General features: G+C 42.0%; 1 protein-coding gene across 1 annotated transcript in view; it reads right to left on the bottom strand.

Annotated features, from left to right (window-relative positions):
• EXT1 (exostosin glycosyltransferase 1) overlaps positions 1-23,737 on the bottom strand; it is a 297,370-nt gene that overhangs the window by 30,846 nt on the left and 242,787 nt on the right. The window contains exons 2-4 of the mRNA XM_006046563.4: positions 11,211-11,304; positions 9,633-9,740; positions 4,136-4,255 (exon numbers count right to left, since the gene is read on the bottom strand). Of these exons, the coding sequence (XP_006046625.1) occupies positions 4,136-4,255; positions 9,633-9,740; positions 11,211-11,304 (322 nt within the window). The remainder of the gene's footprint in view (positions 1-4,135; positions 4,256-9,632; positions 9,741-11,210; positions 11,305-23,737) is intronic.

The raw sequence follows: 23,737 nt of genomic DNA on the forward strand, positions 1-23,737 counted from the left end.
TGTGACACAGTCGAATGTACGCACAACTTGACCCTGGTGTTAGAAGGACGAAGCATCCTGTTTCCAATTTTATCTAAGCACTGCTACAACTCTAAGGCTCATAATCTCCAAAGAGCAAGTAATTCCCTTCCCGTGACCCAGAATACAGCACAGAAGCAAGAAAAAGCCGGAGTGTAGAACATCCCCTTAGCAAGAGACCTTCGAATCTATGCTGTCCAAGGGTAATGCCGAATAATCCTCAGACAGCAGGCACTCCAGCAGGGACTGAAGAATTCACATTATCCAAGTTCTAAGCCAAGTAGGAATTTTTGATTTGTGATAGTTAAATCGTTCTTATGAACATTGTTGGCTGTTTATCTGTGTATGTGGATGGCATTTTCTGCTATTTTTCTCTGCTTTTCTGTTTACACTGGATCCTAGGGTAATTTGAGCTCTGATTTAAAAAGGGAAACTGGATGGTATCTCTCATGCAATTCAGTTGAGAGGTCAAACTGTTACAATCCAATTTTGGAACTATATGAGGGGATTTTGACAGTTGCTATAAATTTGAATGAAGTATATGGTTTGTAGTGTTTTAAAAACAACTGTGTTTTCTCTAAAGAACGGCCTGGCTCAGATCCAAGGAGAAGTAGGCCTTTCCAGGCACAGAGATGAAAACAGCTTGGCTTAAGATCCTATGCTGATGAATATAACATATCCAACTGCTATTATAGGATAATTGAGCACTGCTAAGTTAGCAGGCAAGAGACCAGAGCTATGCAATAAACCATACTCAAAAGAAACGGAATTAATGAAATACCATCTTTCATCTGGCAAATTAGCAAAGTTGTGCATGTTTGTTTTAATTATGATCCTGAAGGTTGATAAGGTTACAGTGAAAGAGGGTCGTTCCCAGATGGCTTGTGGGAATCTAGATGGATACAACCTTTCTGAAGAGTAATTTGGCAATACATATCATGAGCCTTAGTCATGCTTGGACCCTTGGCCTGAGTAATCCTATTTCAAGGACTCCATTCTAAAGAGATAGTCTAAGATACACGTGGAAAGTCATTGATTGGATAAAGGGCTATCTCTATCTAAAAAATAAAAAAAAGAATGAATGAATTAGAGACAACAGTAACAGTCAACCATAGCAGGTCAGTTAATAAATAGAGGTTCACCAAGAGATGAAATATAGGGTGAAGAAATGAAAACACGTGGTCTCAGTGTATAGCCAAAGATGCATAAAAGTGGCATGTGGAAACATTGAGGAAAGAATAACTTAAGAAATCTATTGTGGGAACTCCCTAGTGGTCCACTGGTTAGGACTCCATGCTCTCACTGTCAAGGGCCTGGGTTCAATGCCTGGTCTGAGAACCAAGATCCCATAAGCTGTGTGATGTGGCCAAAAAAAAAAAAAAAAAAAAAAATCAAATAAAAATGTAAAAAAAAACCTGTATTGGGACAAATACAGAATAATTGGTTAAAAAAAAAAAAAAAAAAAAAGGATGGTTTAGGTTTTTCAACACAGATCACATACAAAGTAAATTGCATTAAAAAAAATTAATTGGCTATACTCCAGTACAAAATACAAAGCTTTAAAAAAAGTGTGTGGGTGCATGCTAAGTTGCTTCAGTCATGTCCAACTCCCTACGACCCTATGGACCTGCCAGGCTCCTCTGTCCATGGGATTCTCCAGGCAAGAATACTGAAGTAGGTTGCCATTTCCTCCTCCAGGAGAATCTTCCTAACCCAGGGATCAAACCCACATCTCTTACATCTCTAGCATTGGCAAGCAGGTTCTTTACCACTAGTGCCACCTGGGAAGCCCCAACATGAAAATAAATACTAGAAAATTGTGTATGCAGGTTATGCATAAATAAAATTATGAGTCAAAAAGTCCTTTCTAAATAGTAGCAAATGGAAAAGGCACAAGTGAAAAGACTTCCCAATCATAAACAAAACAGAAAGGCCTACTACAAATTAGGGGAAAATATTTGTAAGAAAAGAATCAAAGGGTTAATATTTTTCATATAATAAGCTCTTAAAAATTAATGAGAAAATTTTGTGGCTATTTCTATTTCTTTCTTTGTGAGCTGCCTGAGCAAGAAATACTGAAAAATCTTTCTTACTAAAATCTTGAGAAAATAATGATTTATCAGTTTGAAGGATATAATGTCCAATATGGTGAAGGTGAAAAAAAATAAAAATAATTAAAATAAGTTCTCTCATATAAGCTGAAGGGAATATAAATTAGTTAATTCTATTGCAGGAAAATTGACAATTCATGTAGAAATCTTAGCATTTGGCATATTCTTTGAATCAGGACTTCGAATTCAAGGATTTTATCCTAAGAAAGTAATCTTGAACCTGCATAACAATTTGTCACTGAGGCTATTTTCTTCAAGGACGTGTATAACAATGAAAAAACAGAACAACTGTAGTAGTCTCAAATGGGGATTAATTAATGGAGTTAAATGATATTATGAATGGAGTATTGGTCATTAAAATAACTATAGAAAAATCTAATGAGATAATCTTAATATATTATTAAGGAGAAAAAACAGGTTATAAACTAAGTATGGAAAGACTCTTCTTTAAATTAAAAATGACAACATATTTATGCATTTGCATAGAAAAAAATGAATATATATATGTTTATATGTGTGTATATATGTCAATAGTGAATTGTACGGATAGATTATTTTATTTTTGTGCTGTAAGTATTTTCCATTATTTTCTAAAAGGAACATGCACTTCTTTGATAAAAAGCACTCATTCCAAAAAAAAAAAAAACCAGCAACAACAACAAAAAATCTAAACACAATTCACATTCAACTTTCCTTAAGAAGGTTCTTAGAAGAGTCTTAGATGGAGGACATGATCAAAAACAAAAGGTAGAATTTATTACATGTTCAAATCTGCTGTTATGAATGCAAGTGAAACTTAATTTTCATTGAGGAGGGTGATTTGGATGAATAAGAGGAATTTGCTTGTAATAAAGAAGCCCTTGGAAGGCATTCTACCCTGTCCCCGTTCATGGGTAGACCTGGGTACTAAATATCTTTTCACTAAGTTCCATGATGAAATCAGTGCACCCAGAGAGGACACTTTGGTAGAGCCCAGCCCCATGAGAGCAGAAGCCAAGGCCAGGCTTCAGGTAGGTAAGTGTCCCAGGGTGGCTGGGGTATGACCAGCATTGGCTCTGGTACCCAGGATGGCAAGACAGCAGTGATATGCACAGAACAGGATGACTTCCATTTTCTTGGTATATCTCAGAATGATCATACTGCATACTCCCAGGACATTACCTTCTGGAGCAGTAATCACATTTCCAAAGAAAATACTTCGAAAGTGAGGCCACGAATGCCCCCACCTCATGTTACAGACACCTCAGAATTACCTCGCTGCTGGGCTACACCTGAGAACCTCTGCTTTGCTTCCTGTAATTTGTGAGTGCAGATTCCGAAATCTTTTCTCAGCAATTTGTGCTACTTTGGTGTAGCCTCAGGCCACCACTCTCTGCTCTACTTCCAAAGGTTTTAATCATCCCCATGTTTCCCTTTCTTTTTTTCCTCCTGCCTTAAAAAAAGCAACTTGAAGATGGGCACCCATCTGCCTGGAAGATTTTCTGATTTTATAAAGCTTAACACTTTCTGCACTAGATGAGTGTAATTCTTATTTTCTTAACACATCCTTGTGATAATGACGGGTGGGTTGCATGTATCTTGAGAATGAATTTGGCTGTTTCCGAATGCCACTGCACTACAGTACCCAGTAAACTATTCATATATTTAGAATGGGAGATTTTCCCCTACTTGCTCACTATCTGTTTCTTAAGTGGACTCCAGAAATGCGCCTTTAAAGGATGCCATGAGTGTGAATGACAGGCCAATAATTAGCTACCTGTCTCTGAAATGATATGTCAGAGCCGATCTCTGTGTCAAGGAGTGTAATTCCTCCTAAGTTAGTGTTCCTCTGTGGAGTTCGTCAAGAATGGAGAGCAGGTCAAAGGGGTTAACTGACACATCCAAGTACAGAAAGTTCAGTGTTGCCCCATTTGACCAATTACACATTGACAATAGCAAAAGAGAAGGCTAAGAGAAACATATAAAGGACCATTATTCGAGACTGAAAGCCAAGGCATCTCACTTACCTCTAGTGTAGTTAATACAATCTTCTCAACTGAAGAAAAATAAGCCTCCCACAAGAATTGTGTCTGCTGTCTAAGTGCTAGGATTTTATCCTGATGAATAGACCTGATTGTAGAAGGAATCTGTAACACAAGGTGAACACATAATAACTATAACTGGAAAACAATGAGATGCCATTTGATCATAATAACCTACTCAGGTTAGAGTTTTTTTCTTCATAGCATTCTGCTTCTAGCGTACAGATCTACTAAAAACCACCAACCCCTAGACTGAAAGGCCCTTCAGAGGTATTAGCTAAAAACAGCACTTACTGGGAGTCAGCATTGATGACCTTTAATGACCAAATAAACAACAGTTAGAGCTCACTTCTAAGATTTGGTAGCAGCTTATCACTTGTGTAGCGTTCCTCTGCCGTTTTCTAAGAATCCCACATGCCCTTGAACCTGCCCGTGAACAATCAAATCCTGCAGAGAAGGGGCTACAGTCTTGGAGCAAAGCTGAGAGCCATTATGTCCCAAGCACTTCTAAGACATGCCACCCTCAGGACTACTAATGACCTACAGAAGGACCTTTTAGGGAATGTCTCGGAGTCTGTCCATTTAATATGCAGCTGAGGGTAATTATTTCTATGTGCAGGTATCCCTTTTCTCTCCCTGAGAGCTTTCTGCTCCCCAGACCTCTCTTTTTGGCTCTAGTGCTTACCCCAAACTAACACGATCCGTCATGTGTGCTTAGCCAACACTGCTATCTACCAGGCTACACAATTTTAAAGGAAGGATTTATGCCCTGTCCATCCAGCTAAACACTTTCTAGCTAGGAGAGTGGCTTTTATGTACAGACACACCTCAGAGATACTGTGGGTTCTGTTTCAGACCACTGCAATAAAATGAATATCACAATAAAGCGAGTCACACAAAATTTGTTTGGTTTTTCAGTGCATCCAGAGGATTCCCAGGTGGCACAGTGGTAAAGAATCTACCCGCCAATACAGGAAATGCAAGAGACACAGATTCGATCTCTGAGTCAGGAAGATCCCCTGGAGTAGAAAGTGGCAACCCACTCAGCATTCTTGCCTGGAAAATCCTATGGAGAGAGGAGACTGGTGGCTACAGTTCACAGGGTCACAAAAGTCAGACACCACTGTGGACCACCACCACCACCAGTCCATCTAAAAGTTACTTCGGCACTATAGTCTATTAAGTGTACAGTAGCATAATGTCTGAAAGCACAATGTAAATACCTTAATTAAAATACTTTATTCAAAGTAAAAAAAAAAATGCTAACCATCATCTGACAACACAGGCTTATGACAAACCTTCAATTTGTTAAAAAAAAAAAAAAAAGCATCTATGAAGCACAATAAAGCGAAGTAAAATAAATGAGGTATGCCTGTAGTAGCTATTTAATAAATAAAAGTCAAATTGACCACAGCCATCTGAAGCCACCGAAGGAATATTATTATTTTCACTAGCAGTACAGGAAAATGGGAGTCAGACAAAGGTAAGAGTCTTGGCTCTACAGTTTACTAGCTGTGCTTCCTTGAACATGTTACTTGATGTCTCAAAGATTCCATCTCCTCATTTATAAAACAGCGATACAGTTCTAACATCATTGTAAGGTTGTAATGAAGAGCATGTAAGTGCTTCACACAATGCTTAACACATGGGACGTTTAACTGACAAAGTAATTATTACTACTACTATTGCTATTGACTTAAGGGTGATGACATGAAAAGCTGGACCAATTGCTTAACGTTTGCCTGTGAACTTGCTTGGGTCTGGAGCTCTGAAATGTACTTCCTGGCTGTCTGGTGAGTTACCTTGGCTTGCTCCTTATCTTCACCTAAAGCCCAAGGTCTGTTTCATTTATGGAGTCTACATTCTTAGGGGAGATTCCTTGTGATTAGCAAGTGCCCTTTTGTGCTCACCTCTTTCTGCATGCTTGCCTCCCTAATATGTAACTAATCAGAGAGGCATGGGAGCCCGGACTGAAGCAGGAATGCTCTACTAGCTGTTTTAATAAGAAAGTTACCCATGACATCGTGACTAAGACTACATCTGAATTTCCAGTGGAGGGGAAGGAAGTAGGAACTTTTTTTTTTCAAGACCACTTCTACAGGAAGCCAGAGAACTGTTCCACAGTACCTACATAAGGACAAGTTCACTTGCGATGTCCAAAAGCAGATACTAAATCTGCAGCCCCAGTGTATGTCTGGATTCTCAACACTGAAGCAGCATGAAGGCAACAGGTAATGGAGAAAAACATTTGCCTGAAATCACAGCTCAAGGTCAAGGGGAAATAAAATATCCTTGAAGAAGGTGGAGAAACCATTCAGATCATCAATCCCTGATAAGTCAAAGAACATTTAATTTTATTTACTGAGAAAATTACCCAGATAGCCAAAGAAAGATTAGGAAAAAATGATCATCTTCAATTTTCATAATCATGCCCTCTTCTAAGTGTCAGTGGTATTTTCTAAGGGTTGTACAGGTTGATACTTCACTGTTTTATTGTGATTTTGAGGAACCAGTCCATTAGAAAAATGTCAAAAGCTATCATCACTATGTGGTCTCCAGAAAACTGAGTAGACTGTGGTTAGGAAGGCAGAATGGTATATCACACATGAGCCTATCAATACATCCCCTCTCTTACATAAGCCACATCTTGCTGTTACTATATCAAGTGAAATATATTCTACCCGTCTGTGCATACACGTGTCTGACAGCAGTCTGCAAAGTGCTCTGGAAGATAATTCCAATTGATTGAAAAGACAGAGTTCCAAGTTTTAATGGCATTTGGCTATTGTTTATTAATCTGCTTGTCCCGAGAGACAGGTATGGGAAAGTGATAAATTAATTGCAATTTGGCCAGATTGTTCGAAGTGGCAGAACCCAGCGAAGTCTTAATAAAAGGTCATGCATGGTAACCGAACTAATGGAATCTACCAAGATAGATACAGGAAAGCAACAGTAAGCTCTCTTGGTGACATGACGACAAGACTATATGCAAATAAAAACATCTGAGCTGTTCTAAAACAGGAAATGAAAAATGGTAACATAACAAAAACATTTCCCAGAGCAGACATTTGGGCTGGGTGCCAGTTCTTTAAAACCATTGTCAATGACAGTTCAGTCGTCATTCAATATGGAGGCAGCTGTGCAGACAGACTGCATATGAGCGGAAAATGCCAACGAGTTTGAGTGGGTGCACAGTGAAAAACAAAACCCCCAGCGTCAAGCCTAAATGTTGCTTCAGAAGGTGAAATGCTTCTGGAGAATCAACTCTGGTGAAATGGCAGAGATCAGACAACCACAGTTCAGCACCCCGGAATCAACTCCATTTCAAAGACAAACTCCCAACTTATTCATATCATTCACGAGAGCGTGGGTACACAATTGGAGAAATTATGGCTGGTATTTTTCATTTCCAAATTTCCTTTAATGAGCATGCATCTTTAAAAAAAAAATCAAAGGAGGAAGGAAAAAGGCAACATGGAAAAGAACCACATCTATCACTTTGTTAGGCCTTCCATGAGTGAATGTTTTTAGGCACGCACCTAGGGAGAACTCTACTAGGTCACATGTTCTTCTCCTACTTCTGGGGTCCCAGGGGCCTTGGAGATCACAGATCTGAATACCAGACACAAGGCATGTTTTGGAAGCTGTGTTCAGCTGGCCTTGCTATAATTGATTGCACTCTTGGTTACAGATATTTCACCTGTGACTTTAGGGAGAGTACTGAGTTATTTTACCAGTCAGTTAGCAGACTGGCCAGCAGGACATTAAAAAAAAATATCGTTCTACAAATATTTGTGGTAGTACAATGTCATGAAATAAATGATTAAAATATTACATCATTTTAGAGAAAAGAGTGTGGCAATTTATGCTGAAGCTAAAGCATCATTGCACAAAATGCCTTTAAAAATTCTCAGTGACTGACTATTCCTGACCTGGGATTTCTCTGTGAGTATCATATTCCCCCTTACCAGGCAGCTATTGAGATGTTCAGACTTTTATTAGGCATCCCTGTAGAAGTTTAGCTGATATATATGCGTGGATTTATTTCTGGGCACTCCCTTCTGTTCTATTGAGCTATATACCTGTTTTTATGCCAGTATTACACTGTTTTAATGACTGTAGCTTTGGAATATAGTTTGAAACTAGGGATGATGATGCTCCAGCTTTATTCTTTTTCTCTTAAGATTGATTTGGCTATTTGGGGTCTTTTCTGGTTCCACACAAATTTTAGGACTGTTTTTCTATTTCTGTTTAAAAAAAAAAAAAAGCCACTGGGATTTTGGTAGGAATTCCCTTGAATCTGTGGATCACTTTGGGTAATAGGAACATTTTAATAATTAGTAAGTCTTAATTCTGCAATACAGGACAGCATTGTTGAAACTTGAAGATACTATACTAAGTGAAATAAACCAGTCATGGAAAGAAAAATATTTCATGAGTCCACTTTCATGTGTTTAGTTGCTCAGTTGTGTCTGACTCTTTGTGACCCCATGGACTGTAACCCACCAGGGTCCTCTGTCCATAGAATTTTCCAGGCAAGAATACTGGAGTGGGTTGCCATTTCCTTCTCCAGGGGATCTTCCCAATCCAGGGATCAAATCCACGTCTCTTGCATCTCCTTCATTGGCAGGCAGGCAAATTTTTTTACCACTGAGCCATCTGGGAAGTCCTCCACTTATATGAGGTATCTAAAATAGTCAAGTCCATAGAATTAAAGAGTAGAATGGTAGTGACCATGGGTTGGGGGATGGGAACTGAGGAGTTACTCATCAGTGGGCATAAAATTTCAGTTAAGTGAGATGAATAAGCCTAGAGACCTGCTGTAATACACTGTATTTACCTATACTCAACCATAATGAGTATACGTCAAAATTGGTAAAGAGAGTGCATTTCATGTTACGTATTTTTACAGCAATAAAATGAAATGGAAAAAAAAATCTACATGGCCAAAAATACAAGACAACCCCCCCCCCACACACACATTTTCATTTGAGGCTGCTCTTTTAAATATACATCTTAAAGATAACACTAACCCAGACTAGATCATTCGAGCAATGATAACACTAATGGCAAGAATCAGCCCTAGAGACCTGTCTTTCTGAAAATTAATCTGAAGGCAAATATGGAAATGGGAAAGGAGCACAAAGTGGCAGCAGAATTGTACACGAACTCTCTGGCATGATTTCTAAATATTACAGAAATTGAAGGGGGTAGATATACACCTCTTGTCAGTTTCAACATTCATGTCCTCCACCTGTAGCTTCTCCTTATCCGAGTATATATTCCCTGGATCTGAGGAGATTGCATACTAGGAAGTGAACGATGTCATGTTAAATGACTTCATATTCGCCATGACACAGGCAATTTTCTCCTGATAAAATTTCTTTTATAGAGCTGACCTTTTGGATTCATCTTCTTTGAAAGTTTGTACGGGGGCAGCAATAACCCACTGATCTGGGGAAGGCCACCACCCCTTCCTTACCTGTAATAACAATCTCTCATCGCCTATGACGGCAGCTTGGTTCCAATTAATCACTTCAGAGAATGGCAACTCCCATCCATTGCTGAGCATCACAGGGACACAGGCGGCCTGTACAAAGAAGGGCACTGTGAGTGTGAGGGAGGTGGTGGCAGGAGGAACCCTTCCAATCAGGAGGGTGAAATCGGTACAAATTCAATTACTGACGTGAATCCTGGACTGCTGAGGTCAATAGAAAAGTGGGCTTTCATGAAGTCACATGAAGGCTGTCCGTATCCAGCTGAGATTTTACTGTTTGCAAGTTGTGCCTTAGAATGTGAAAACCCCATTTCTATTCTTATACCTGGTTTGGCTGACCTTATTTCTAGGGAAACAACTGGCCTCGCTGAAGAAATTTTACTGACATAACAAAATCGTTCACCAACAAAATCCTAGCATAAACCCCACCTTGAACATACATGGTCTTGTCAATGAAAACGCTACAGTTCTTGTGCAAAGTGCTTCATGCCAATGTCCTGAGCAACAAAGAGCTGAACAGGACTTGGTTTTCCTGATAAAGCACTTTGTGGACTTAATTCTTACAGGGTGCTCACCAGGCCAGGCAAACACCCGAACCAGACTTGGTCTCTTCAGTGTGGAAGGATCCTGACCAACTTACTACCTGAACAGTGACCTAAGAGCCTAAAAACACCAGGCTAATGACAAAAATCTGGTTGCAAAGAACTCGTAATCCTAAGCAGAGACCAATTTGCTCCATGCAACATACCCAGAGGCTAGGAGAATGTTAGGGATGATATGCTTCCTAGAACATGTCAGAAAAGACTTTCAAGGAAAGGAAGCCCTCCTGTTGGAGGACAAGACAGAACACTGGAAGCATGGTGACTAAAGCACAGATTCAGGCAGGGGCAGAGTGCAAAGGAAGAAAGTCACAGCAGCAAGGAGTTCAGGAGAGGAGGAGGTGAGAGGTGGAAGGCTTGCTTTCTCGCCAACAAGGAAGGCTGGATGCAACTTCTGAGTGAGAACCGCAGAGAGTAAAGGTTAATGGCAAAAGAGTCCTGAAGCTCTGGGACCTCAGAACTGCAGAGCCTGGAAGAGCCAGGCTGAGAGAGTGACTCTATCTTGCTGGGGGTCATGCTCAAAATTCAGAGAAGCCAAGTGATGACTGCAATGGGGACAGAACAAGTTTGATTTGGGGAAATACCACTTATTAGCCATCTTCACTGCTGTTGAAACTGGCTTCCAAGGAGGAGGGCTGAGCCTCCATGAGGAGCCCGGCTCTGCTGTCTGGTGGGCAGTCAGATCTACTCTCTGTTTGCAAGCCCATCTCTGAGAACCTACCTTCCCTTGAGATTCCCACTGAATCTCCTCATGTCCAAAGGCAGGGTGTAAATCCTCCTCTGCCCCCCACGCATATAAAAGGTTGCAGATTTTCTTGGGAAAACAGATTTCAGATGTTCCAGGCAAACCGTGCATTTGGTTTAGATCCCAGGAGATGTGTTAAGGTGAACCCTCCTCCCCTCACCCACCCCCTGTCTGACGTCAGTTCTCAACTCTGTTCTGGGGATGATCAGGGTCTCTTACCTGCAGAGCCTCCAGGAACCTGAAGGACCCAAGCCTGCGACCACGAGGAACCAGACAGAAAGTGGCATTGTGCAGCATTTCCCGATAATCATATCTAGAAGGAGAAGAGGTGCCATCAGCAAACAAAGATCATTAAGAATGGAGGCGGGATGAATAGGCATGCCTAGGGTGCATGAAGCCACCCAGAGCAACTTGGGTGGGATACAAGCCAGCCCCCACTTTTCCAGGGGGAAGGCAGGAAGGGTTGTCGCATGATGGAATGGAAATGTGACCCTTCCCACTGGACAAAGCAATTAGGGTCTTGTGCAAACAATACGTAAAAGACAAGTCTGATGGTCTCAGTGACATTTTGGCTTGCTCAGCCTTTACTTTGCAAATCAGGTTTTTTCGTGTCTTGGCAAAAATAGGTTGCCTTCATCAGCTTAAAAAAATAATCACTGCTAGTTGTTCTTTTATAATGCCATATCATTCAGGAACCTGAAGACTGCTCTTGTTTCCTACCTACCCCAAGAAACCATGCTATTAAAATCTACTCAGGAAACCTCCATTCTGAGCACAAAACATTTATTTTCTCCTTCAAGCTGGAGTTTCTACTTTTAACCAAGAACATTCGGTTACCCCAGACAAACACTCCTGTGTAAGAATGGTTGGCATGGAGGAAAGAGAGAAGGAGCCAGCCCAAGAAACTGGGAAAGAGAAGAAATAACAAGAGAAGAAAAAATACTCAGGGATGTGGGAAACTGGGCAAGAGATGAGATGATCGTGTCTTTTACTCAAATACCATTGAGCCAGCTCACATTGTTATTGCACTTGAGAAAAATGCAAAATAAAACAGGAATGTCACCTGTCTCTTTATGTCAGTGCAGTGCAGGGAAAGACAACAAGCACCTCATTTTGTTTAGGGCTGGCACTTGAAACATGATTTCCACAAACCCAGTCCTAAACACACAGCTGAAAGTTCACTCGGAGTTGAAGCAAAGTTGGGAAACTGGAGAAGGCTCATGTCCTGGGAAGGCCCAGCTTCTCAGGGCTAGGATGAAATCACTCTCGTTTTTCAAGAACTTCCTGGGCTCAGCAGACAGGTGTGCCTTTGACAGTAGCATATGTCACTGGCATTTTCTGACTCTAATAGTCTAATTTAATCATAGCCTGAAGGCACTGAATTCTTCCCTCCTCTTTTGGGGATACTGATATATACATTTATATTTTTAAAGTCCACATCTATTTTTATAATCTTATACAAACTAGGCATATGGGAGTAAGCCAATTTTCAATTATAAACCCGTCATTAAGAAGAGACATCATGCAAAGGACCATTTGCTTAAACAAGCGTGTACAACTAATTTGCACAAGAAAAGGTCACCATGAATGGATTATCTCCATTGAGAGTAAAAATTTTAAAAAAGAAAGAAAGAAAAAGGAATATCCTTGCTGTGTTAATTAAACTGTAAAATAGACTTCCAAGTGGAAAGGTTTTTAAGAGGGCTCTAATTTAGCTAAATGAAAAAAATATTACATTATGATAGTAATGGTTTCTCTCTTCCTCACCAAACATAAGCAAATAATTGACAAGGATCTTGGGCTCAACTGTTGATAATGTCTGAATATCTACCTAATCAATGGAGACCAGGGAAACACACACGATGTATGTATAAAGTTTAAACTGAAACTTTTTAATATTAAAAAGGTCAAATATACTTGAGGCTACAGCAAAGTTTAATAAATACCCAGAATAGAAACCCCTAAGGGGCTGGAACAGAAGGCCCTACCTCCTCATCATTAGGCTGCTAAAAATGTAAAACCCTATTAATGTTCTGGATCGTAACAAGTTTCAAGGTTTTCAGCTGCAGAATTTACTTGAGGAAAGGAGCAGAGGGAGAAGAAAAGCAGAAAACTTGAGGAAAAACTCAAATGACAGTTATTCAAGGTGTGGATTTTTAAGTGGTTGTAGAGAGGGATTTGCTGATGTACGGAATAAAGCTTCATGATTGAAGCTAGTGTTCATTCACATAATGGGTAACAGGAGAAAGGGGACAGGCATTCTTGCTGGAATCAGGAACCCACTAGGTAAGCTGTGAAATTCCAAATGAAACAATGGGCTTTCTGGGCCTCAGTTTCCTCATCTGCAAAATGAGTCAGTTGGGCAAGATGACTAAAGATTGTCTGGAATATTCCATAATTATTATTATTTTTTTAAAAGTATTTCTCAAGGTTTTTTTGTGTGTTTTGATGTGGACCATGTTTTAAAAGTCTTTATTGAATTTGTTACAATATTTGTTCTGTTTTCTGTTTTTAGGTTTTTTTAGTTGTGAGGCATGTGGGTTCTTAGCTTCAGGACCAAGGATTGAACCTGCATGGTCTACACTGGAAGGCAAAGTCTTAAATCACTGGCCCACCAGGGAAGTCCTCCCATTACTCTTTATTCTTTCATTAGTTTATGTCCCTTTGAGACTATCCCACTGCTCCAAAAGTTTCCATAGCCATTGTATGCATGTATGTGTGTATGTGTCTAAGGGACTTCCCAGGTGGTGTCAGTGGTAAAGAATCTGCCTGCCAATGTAAGAGACGAAAGGCATAGGTTCGATCCCTGGGCATGGCAACCCACTGCAGTATTCTTGTCTGGAAAATCCCATGGACAGAGGAGCCTGGTGGGCTACTGTCCATAGGGTCACAAAGAGTCGAACATGGCTGAAGTGACTTAGTGTGCATGCATGCAGACACACACATATTTCTATAGAAATCTGCTTGTCTATACAGTGTGCAATGTGTGTATTTATACTGACATACAAAGACATACAGAAACATAAGCACATACAACTTAAAACAATGAGTTTCCTATTTCTCACCATGCTCAGCCCATGAACCATCAGCTCTAGTGACAGTGAGCCTATGAGTGACTGTGTATGACAACTGAAGAAATGATGACGCCTGCAAGGGGGTGATGGTCCTAATAGAACCACGCGAATGTGTGGTGCTCTCCCTACTCAGCTCTTTGGTCTGCTCATACGCCCACATCTACCTCCTTCTAAGAGCTCAAACTCATTTACTCAGTCATTCTTTCAAGAAATACTATGTTCCAAGCACTGTTCTAGTCCTGGAGAAGATGCTTCTCCTGCTGCTAGACCTACCAAAGCCTCATCAGATAAGTAGAAAAGGCTGACAAGGATCTCAGGGGTAGTATCTCCCTGGGGGTAGGTGTTCTCGGTACACTGTGGAAGGCTGGCCTTCCAGAAGGACACAGTAAGGAATTCTGTGGACGCTCCTTCCAGCAAAACACCAATTTACCTGATACAAAGTATAAGAACATTCACTGAAAAAGCTGATATGCATGAACTATTTATAAAACAGAAACAGACTCAGACTTCGAATGACCTTACGGCTACCAGGGGGTAAGAGCTGGGGAACAGGGGGCATAGTTAGGAAGTTTGAGATGACATGTACACACTGTTGTATTTAAAACAGAAAACCAACAAGGACCTTCTGTACAGCACAGGGAACGTGGCTCAATATTCTGCAATAACCTAACTAGAAAAAGGATTTGAAAAAGAATAGATACGTGTGTATGTTTAACTAAATCACCTTGCTGTATACCTGAAACTAACACATTGTTAATTAACTATGCTTCAATATAAAATAAAAAGTTTAACAAAGAACATTCATTGACAATTTCTGGAAATTGTCCTAAGAGCATCATGACACGTGGAAAACCATTTGTTCAGGAAAATCTACCAAATCTCAGCAAGAACTGTGAGCATCTGGGGCATCTGAGCCAAGATCCGCTCCATTACCAACCCTCACTAGCTCTGCGTTACAGAAGCTCTAAGGTAGGTGAGTATAGCTGAGAAGACTAGGATCCCTCTACCTCAGCTCTCATCAAGAAAGTGAAGACAACCTATAGAAAAGAAAACAAATATTTTCAAATTATCAATTTGGTAAGTGGCTTTATCCACCAAAGGTAAAGAACTCTTGCAAACCAAAAATCGGGATAAATAATCCAATTTAAAAATAGGCAAAGGCTTTGAATAGATACTGTTCCAGAGAAAATATGCCAAGTGCCAATAAGCACATGAAAAGATACTTAACCACAGTCATTAGGGAAATGCAAATCAAAACTATAAGATATTATTTTATACCACAAAGATGGCTATAATCAAAAGGACAGATGACAACAGGTGCTGATGAGAAACTGGAATATAAACCTCATATATTGCTGGTGGGAAGGTAACATGGTACAGCCCCATTGGAAAATAGTTTGGCAGTTTCTTTTAGAACTAAAAATGAGCTTAGTGTATGACCCAGCAATTGCACACTTGGGCATTTATCCCAGAGAAATGAAAGTTTATTTTCACGCAGAAACTTGTCCATGAATGTTCAGTTTTATCCTTAATAGCCCCAAACTGTAAACTATCCAAATATCCTTTAATGGGTGAATCATTCAACCAATTGTGGTGCATGTATAACTTAGAATACTTACTAGCAAAAAAAAGGAAATGTCTCTCCATGAACCCTGGCAAGGCATGCCCCCCCCCACTATATGGGTAAAAGGTCTCCCCTGATCTTCTGGCTCCAGCACTGGTGACAGACACATAGTAGGCCTTCAAGAAACACATGTTGAGTAAATTAATGCATGAATTAGTAGATGCCTCCCCTAGGACACTCTGCTGCATCCATGCTGGGAGACATGCATGGTCTCAGCACAGCTACTACCGTCATATGAACTGGAAAACTTCAGGCTTGTATGTACAGATACAGACAAGCAACCTTCAGGAAATTATTCTCAGTGAAAAATCCAATCTTGAAAGGACATACACTGAATTATCCCACTTATATAGCATTAATTAACTAACATAATTACAGGGATGAAGAACAGATTAGTGGTTACCAGTGGATAGGGATGGGGGAAAACATGGGGGAGAGGACAGGTCAAGTGAGGGGGACAATCTTTTTAGTGACCACTTCTTACCTATGACTTAAGCTTAGAAGTATAAATCATATTGAAGTCATAAACTTCTTAAAAACAAGAAATAATGAACATATGAGATCCTAAGCAAGAAGGTAAGTAGATGAGGGAGGCAACTAATCTCAGATACAGATTTAATTAATAATGCTTTTGTTACCCTTTTCAGATGGCCATTAAGTCCCTGCTTGTATAGATGATGACACAGAAGGTAGAAGAGTTTCTATAAACTACTGTAATGAAAAATGCAGTAAAAATGACATGACCCCGTATTTAACCTAGAAACCAAAACCATTCTATGGCCGTAATAATTTTCTCCTTAAAGGTGTATTGAATAACACATGGGATACACCCCATTTAAAATGGGCCATATAATAATGCATAATTGAAGTCCTTCCCCTCCATATGAAACACATTCTTTTTTTCTTTTTTGGCTGGCAGCAATTCAGTGCAACCAGGAAATGGGTGGAGGGCAATGTGGCATTAGTGCTGGGGTCCTCATAGTACGCTGTTCCAACTATAAGCATCATCTGGGAAATTGGTAGAAATGTCAATTCTCAGCCTCACCCAGGCCTGCTGACTCAGAAACTCTGGGGGAAGGGCCCAGAATTCCATGTTTTAATAAGCCCTCCAGGTAATTAAGATACACCCTAAATTTTGAGAACCACTGGCATGGTAGTGAAGAGCTTAGTAATTAAGAGCTTAGTGGTTAAGCAGCTTTAGACCCGGCCAAGCCTGGGTTCCACTTTTATCTTGGCTATTCACAAACTGAGTGATCTTGGGAAAAGTTACTTAATTTGTCTAGATCTTAGTTTCCTGGTTGGCAAAATGGGGATAATACTTTTACTAGGAGGATTAAATGATACATTTTAACGAAAGCCTATTGCACTCTATAAACAATCCATAAATGGTAGCTGTGATTATGATGATGGAAGGGAGGCAACCAGATAGAATGGAAAGTACAGCCAACTTGAAGTCAGAAAGCCTGGGCTGAAGAACTTGGATTCTGGACCTACCACTTTCCGTGCGTCCCTGTGCAAACTGTTTAGCTCCTCTGAGCCTCAGAGATGTGAGGATTAAATGAGATTAAGTGCATACAGTAGAAACTGCAACGCACTACATGACTGTAAATTTTTGTAGAAACTACAGCAATTCAAGAGGAATAAAAACATTTCAAAAAAGTAACAAACAAATGAAAAAGATCAGATTCCCAAAGACAGTGCCAGGGAGAAGTGTGGAGCAGACCCTTGGAAATTAAACAAAAACAGAAGCTATGAATCACAACAGCAGCTTCTAATTGAAAGGATTTTGCCTTATTATCAAAAGCTCCACAGCCAAGGATACTGCTGGCACAGTGTGCCCACGGGTCCTCCTGGGCTTCCTACGATTCCTTAGTAGGAATCTGCCATGCGAGCCTATTTTCTGCTAATCAAAGAGGACAGGGAAGAAGTGAGGCAAGCCCGCATCTCTGTAGTCACACAGTTTTAGTCTCCCCCAATGGTGCTACAGTTTGTCTCAAGTGTTTATTTACAAACTAAGTGAGGGACTTCCCTGGTAGTTTAGTAGCTAAGGCTCTGTGCTCCCAGTGGAGGGGTCCTGGGTTCGATCCCTGGTCATGGAACTAGATTCCATATGCCACAGTTAAGAGTTCACACTGGGCTTAAGAATTAAAAATAATAATAAAGAAATAAAGTAAGTAAACTTCTATAGCTGATTGGTTTTCTCTCAGACCCTCATCCTCATAAGTACTTAAACTTCTTTTCTTACCCCCAGGGTGGAATCACATTTCTGAAGGAAAAAAAAGAAAGAAAGAACACAAAAACAACTTAAGACTGTTGTAGTTAAAGTGCTGTGGGATAAGGGAAATAAGCTTCCTCAGCATCTCCGCTGTACTTTCTCTCATTCATTCAGCAAACATTAGCTGAATGCCTACCATGTGTCAAGTACTGTTCAAGGAACAGTACTTCTCCAGGGAGAAGGTAGATGTGTTATCAAATGATTGTCATTTAGTGAGGGATATGGGAGGATGGAGGCAAGGATGCAGAGAAGACCAATGACAAGTCACCCCTTGGCTCTCTTGGGAAGAGTGAGAAGAAAGCATGTCTCCTGGAGGAAGGGAGACTCTGAGCCAAATATTGAAGGAAGAGCAAGACCCAGTCTGGGGCTTTCCTTGTGGCTCAGTGGTAAAGAATCTGCCTGCCAATGCAGGAGACATGGGTTCAGTCGCTGATCTGGGAAGATCCCACATTCCACAGAGCAACTAAGCCTGGGAGCCCAACTACTGAGCCTGTGCTCTAGAGCCTGGGAGCCCAACTACTGAGCCTGTGCTCTAGAGCCTGGGAGCCCAACTACTGAGCCCATGTGCCACAACTGTCGAAGCTCACACACCCTAGAGCCCGTGTTTCACAACCAGAGAAGTCACTGCAATGAGAAGCCCCCCCACCACTAGAGAGGAGGCCCCACTTGCTGCAACTAGAGAAAAGCCTGAGCAAAGCAGTGAAGACCCAGCACGGCCAAAAGTAAATAAATAAAATTAAAAAAAAAAAAAAAAAGAATCAGTCTGGCAAAGAGCTGAGAGGAGGCCATGGGCATTTCTGGTGGTGGAGCTAGCAGAGGAGTGAGACAGTGAGATAAAGTGCCCACAGTCTGGGGTCAGGGGCAGGGAGGGGCCAGTAAGGCTGCTGGTACAGGCAGGGTCTCCCTGGAAAGATCACGTGCGATAACTGCCGGACCTCAGACATGACCCCGTGTGGGCACTCGTGAGCCACTGAATGGCTCAATGACCTATCATGGAAGGAACTCTTAGGTAGGACTTGATGTAAGCCAACTAGACAGGCAGGCATGGAGTTCAGAGAGCCCCATAACCTTGCCAATGCAGGTCATCTCGAAGGAGGCATGAGGCTCCAGCTCCAGGCTTTTTTATTCTAAAGGGCCTTTGCTCTCCACTACATGGCACTGCCTCCTGGGGCAGTTCACACAAATGCAGCTTCCGACACAGTGACGTCCTCAGCGGTTCACCTAGTTTCAAGCGCTGGCGACAGACAGCCCCATTTCAAGGGATTCTTTCTCCCCTACTCGAAATTCTGCCCCCTGTCACACCTGGAGCTCAGTCTGAGGTGGTGCTCTGTCATTTAATAACTATGGCCCTTTTGTGGATTACTACAGATTTAACATTAACAAATTTCAATTATTTGTGAGAAAATCCCCAAATCCATAGCATGCAATAATATGAAATTGGTCCAAGGCACAGACTTGAACTGAGAAGCCCATGAGTGGGAACCAACCTTTTAGCTGGAAAATGGGTCCACTGGCCACCATTTTATCTCTACATGTTGTCTTGTAAGTAACACAGGGAAAAGTATAGGCCCACTGTGGTCCTTGTGAATTCACGGGACTCATGGAACCTCCATCTCTTCACACCACCTGTGTGCACAGTTTCTGTGACCGTGAATGAGCTACTCCACATTTCCGAGTCAGGGAAATGCACATGGATTATCCCAGCATGAGTCACTGGTAACCAGAGTGGCTGCAGACTCAGGGACGCTCAGCGGCTCCCGACAGGAAGGTTCTCGCTATTCGGAAATGGTGAGATTCTAGCACAGGCCACTCTGCTGGGCTTGAACCTCTGGGGTACCTGGTCAGGCCAAGGATTATGAACTGATTGCTTAATGATGCTCCTCTGAATGATGCTGCCAATCCCTTTCACACTTCTTGGCTTTCCACAGAAGACCATCTTCTTTCTATGTTCATTTAAATTCATTTCAATATTGAGAAAGGAAGGAGGAATAGTGTGTGGGCTCTGGCTGGGGTGGGAGGCACCAACTCTCACATACTTTATCTCATTTAAGCCTCAGAGCCACCCAGGAATTGGATACAGTTATACCTGCTTTTCACAGGGAAGAAGAAAGGGCCAGACAGACCCTTGGAATAAAAATATTGTGTCTGAACACACTGGATCATAATCCCATATCAAGTCTAAACTCACTTACTCCATCTCTACCCTTAATACCCACTGAAGGCTCAGAACTGTAAACTGTAACCAGATGGTAGCTTCACCTGCACACACTGACGAGTTTAACAGGCAGCAGGCACACCATGCAGAAGGCCACCTTGGTTCCCGCTCATTACACAGCAGCTCGATGGCTAAAATGTAAAAGCAAGTGCCAAAAGTAGGACAGTCATTAATGGTAGCAATTATAACAATCATCCCCCCACTGATTAAATGCTTCCTGTGGGTGGGACAACAATCCACATTCATTCCTGCCCTTTCTCTCTACAACCCCACGTGAAGTGGCGGCCATTTATAGATGATGAAGTTGAGGAGCCAAGGTTTTGTGGCGCTTGTACAAGGCGGACTCTGTGTTCTCAGAGACACCTAGAAGGAAGCAGTAACATGGTGCCAGCAAAAGGAAAAGTGAAAGATTTGGAATATACTGTGCCCATGTCCGACTCTTTGGGACCTGATGGACTGTAGCCCGCCAGGCTCCTCTGTCCATGGAATTCTCCAGGCAAGGATATTGGAGTGGGGAACCATTCCTTTCTCCGGGGGATTTTCTGAGCCAGAGATTGAACCTGGGTTCTTCAGCATTGCAAGCAGATTCTTTACCATCTGAGCCACCAGGGAAGCCCACTCTGTGCTGGGGAGGTTAACAACCTTAGGAGGTTAACCTATTATCTGAAGGAGGTGAGGTTTTGGAGCACCTGCTTTTGTGCTCAGCAATACCAATTCCAAACTGCTCTGAGATAAACGCAATTCCAGGCCTCGTTAGTCTAAATTCTTTCTTTTATTGGAAATAAAGCATTTCTGAAAATGCTAAATAAAGGGCTCTCTGGGTACAGGGTGGAAAGAGAAGGGAGTGATAATTAAGGAGCCAACAGCGACTGTGACCTCAGATGGATAAATAGGTTGAGAAGAGGCATACCCAGATCTTGGCTGCAGAAGCTAAATGTCTGGGACCAACTCGAGGACAACTGAGAAGCCTGAGGTCATTATCTTACCATTAACCTTTCACCAGGCTCTGCGCCATGAAGATAAGCCAAGTGGAGCAGGGCCAGGAAGTGTGGACTGAAGCTGAGAAGCCAGCACCAGGCTGGCAGTATGGGCTGTCGAGCCTCGATGGCGACTCTTCTCCTTGGGGCGCAGCCTGTGGATGGGGCACTCCTTTTTCCACACATCCTTCTTCCCCTCCACCCTGAAGAAAACCTGACCCCAAGTCCTGCCCAGAGACCCTCTTGCTGCTCACACGGCACCCAGGGTGACCTGTCTACTGCTCCCTCCGGATTAAGTTGCCTGTTTTCTTTTTTTTCTTCTACTGGGCTTCAGGAGTCAGGACCGAAGGATCATGGTCCAATTTCCTCCTGAACCAGCCTCCAGGGCCTGGCCTATAGGAACTACTCCAAACACAGGTATGGGGGACTTCTTCTGGAGGTCCGGTGGCTAAGACTCCAAGTGCTCCCAATGCAGGGAGCCGGGGTTTGATCCCTGGTCAGGGAACTAGAGGATGAGATGGTTGGATGGCATCACCAATTCAATGGACATGAACTTGGGCAAACTCCAGGAGACAGTAAGAGACAGGGAGGACTGGCGTGCTGCAGTCTACAGGGTCTCAAAGAGCTGGACATGACTTAGCCACTGAACAATAACAGGGACCCCACATGCCTCAACTAAAGATTCCACATGCCACAAAGAAGATCAAAGATCATGCATGCTGCAACTGAGACCGGGCGCAGCCAAATAAATAAATACTAAACAAAGAAACACACACAAAAAGCATAGGTTTGAAAAGGATGAAAAGTTCTCAGTGTCCACTGGTTTGCAGAAGAGCTTGGAAGCAATGGAGACACAGGAAGAGATGCAAGCCCTTCGTTATAACTATCTCTGTCCACCTACTATCACAAGATGGCCCACTCTTGACTTTGCCAGGTCTTTCTAGGATGATCTGCACTCCCTGTGTTCAGCCTGAGCCCAACTGACTTAGAGATGGGAAAGGAGTGTGGTTTACATATAGTGTCTTCCTTTTGTACATTTTCCATCCTTTCTCTGCCTCTATTTCCAAAGGCCTGGCAGTTTGTTAAAAATTTTGTCTTCTCTCTGCACACTGATGGGAGAAGGGGGTGGGTAGATGCATGTTTTAGCAGCTCTGATAAATCATATTATTTGCAAATCAAGTTACATGTGTGCACAGCACTATTCAAACTGTCTTTTCTCCATATCTGAACTAAAGAAAAAAACTGGAGAACCTCCTCCTGTCATGATAAACACTGCATCGGTGCAAAGATGACGGCTCCTCATCCCTCCCAAAATATGGGGCTCACCCCATTGTTCTGACCGCTTCCCTTCTTGAGCCAAGACATTCTTTCCTGCATAGCCAACCTTGGTCAGCCAGTGCTTGGATTAGGACGATGGCTGGAATTCCTGCTAGGCTGTTCTTGTCACCAGAGTAGGCACGACATAGGAGCTGTTCAGTGGCAAATCTCGCATACTCTGAATTCCTAGTCGGGGCTGAAGCCTTTCATCTGGTCCCTGCACTTAAGTGATTATAAAATACCTTGAGAATCTAATTACAAACAGCTAATGAAATGATGCTGGTTTCAGCTACCCTCATTTCCCATCTCCTTTGCCACATTTGCCATTCCTAGGCTCCACCTTCTGACTCTGACAGTCAGAGCCACCTCACTTCTGGGCCTTTTGAGCAAATGAGCAAAGGAGACCTCAGAACTCTGCACAGGCAGAGACAGTGCATGGTCAAAAAAAAAAAAAAAAAAATTATAGGACACGGATATCATGTGATAGCTGCATGAGGCTAGTTGTCTATGGAAAGTTTAATCTCTCCCATCTGGGTATGTAATATATAAATGTACAGGTGCATATGTGCCTCCATGAGACACAAAAATCTGTGTGATGATGAACAATCTGGTGCCATATATTGCTATTGATGAGATCATCCTCCCATGAGGGGTTTGGTCACTGGAGACTGAGAAAGCCCGTAAGTCTAGACTCTGCCATTTCCTTTGGCAGAAGCACAACAGTGCCCCAGAGTAAAGAGCCTGTGAAGCTCTGACTCATCTCTGCCTCTCCTCTAGCCATCTCTGCTCAGCACTGTTCTCCTTGAGAAACAGCTAAGCAGCTAGTTAACTCCTATGTGGCCTCATTTTGGGGAGAGATTGTGGGGCAAGGAGAATGTTTAAAGCAGCTGATGGGGAAGAGGTAGACCAGATGGCCCTGTAGATGCCTTCATGCTCTAATATTTACTTGCTGGACAAATGAAAGTTAAGCATCTCCTGTGCCAAGTAGCATGCTGAGCACTGAGGAAACAATGATGCAGAAGCCCCAGGAGCTGCCCCCATATTGGTTTCTGTAATTTCATGGGAACTAGAGTCTCCTTACTCCCCTCCTGCCTTTATCTCTTTAATTCTACTTCTTTGAGTTCCCATATAAGCAGAGCATCAAGGAGCATACTCTGGTTCTTACTAGTTTTAGATCAGAATAGTTCGGTCTCATTCCCCCAAAATCCATTTTCCTTAGAGCAACCAAAGACAACTTTACGATGTCACTCCCAGGCTGAAAACC

The sequence above is a fragment of the Bubalus bubalis genome, chromosome 15 (genome assembly GCF_019923935.1).
Source record: "Bubalus bubalis isolate 160015118507 breed Murrah chromosome 15, NDDB_SH_1, whole genome shotgun sequence".
In the NCBI taxonomy this organism is placed as follows: Eukaryota; Metazoa; Chordata; class Mammalia; order Artiodactyla; family Bovidae; genus Bubalus; species Bubalus bubalis.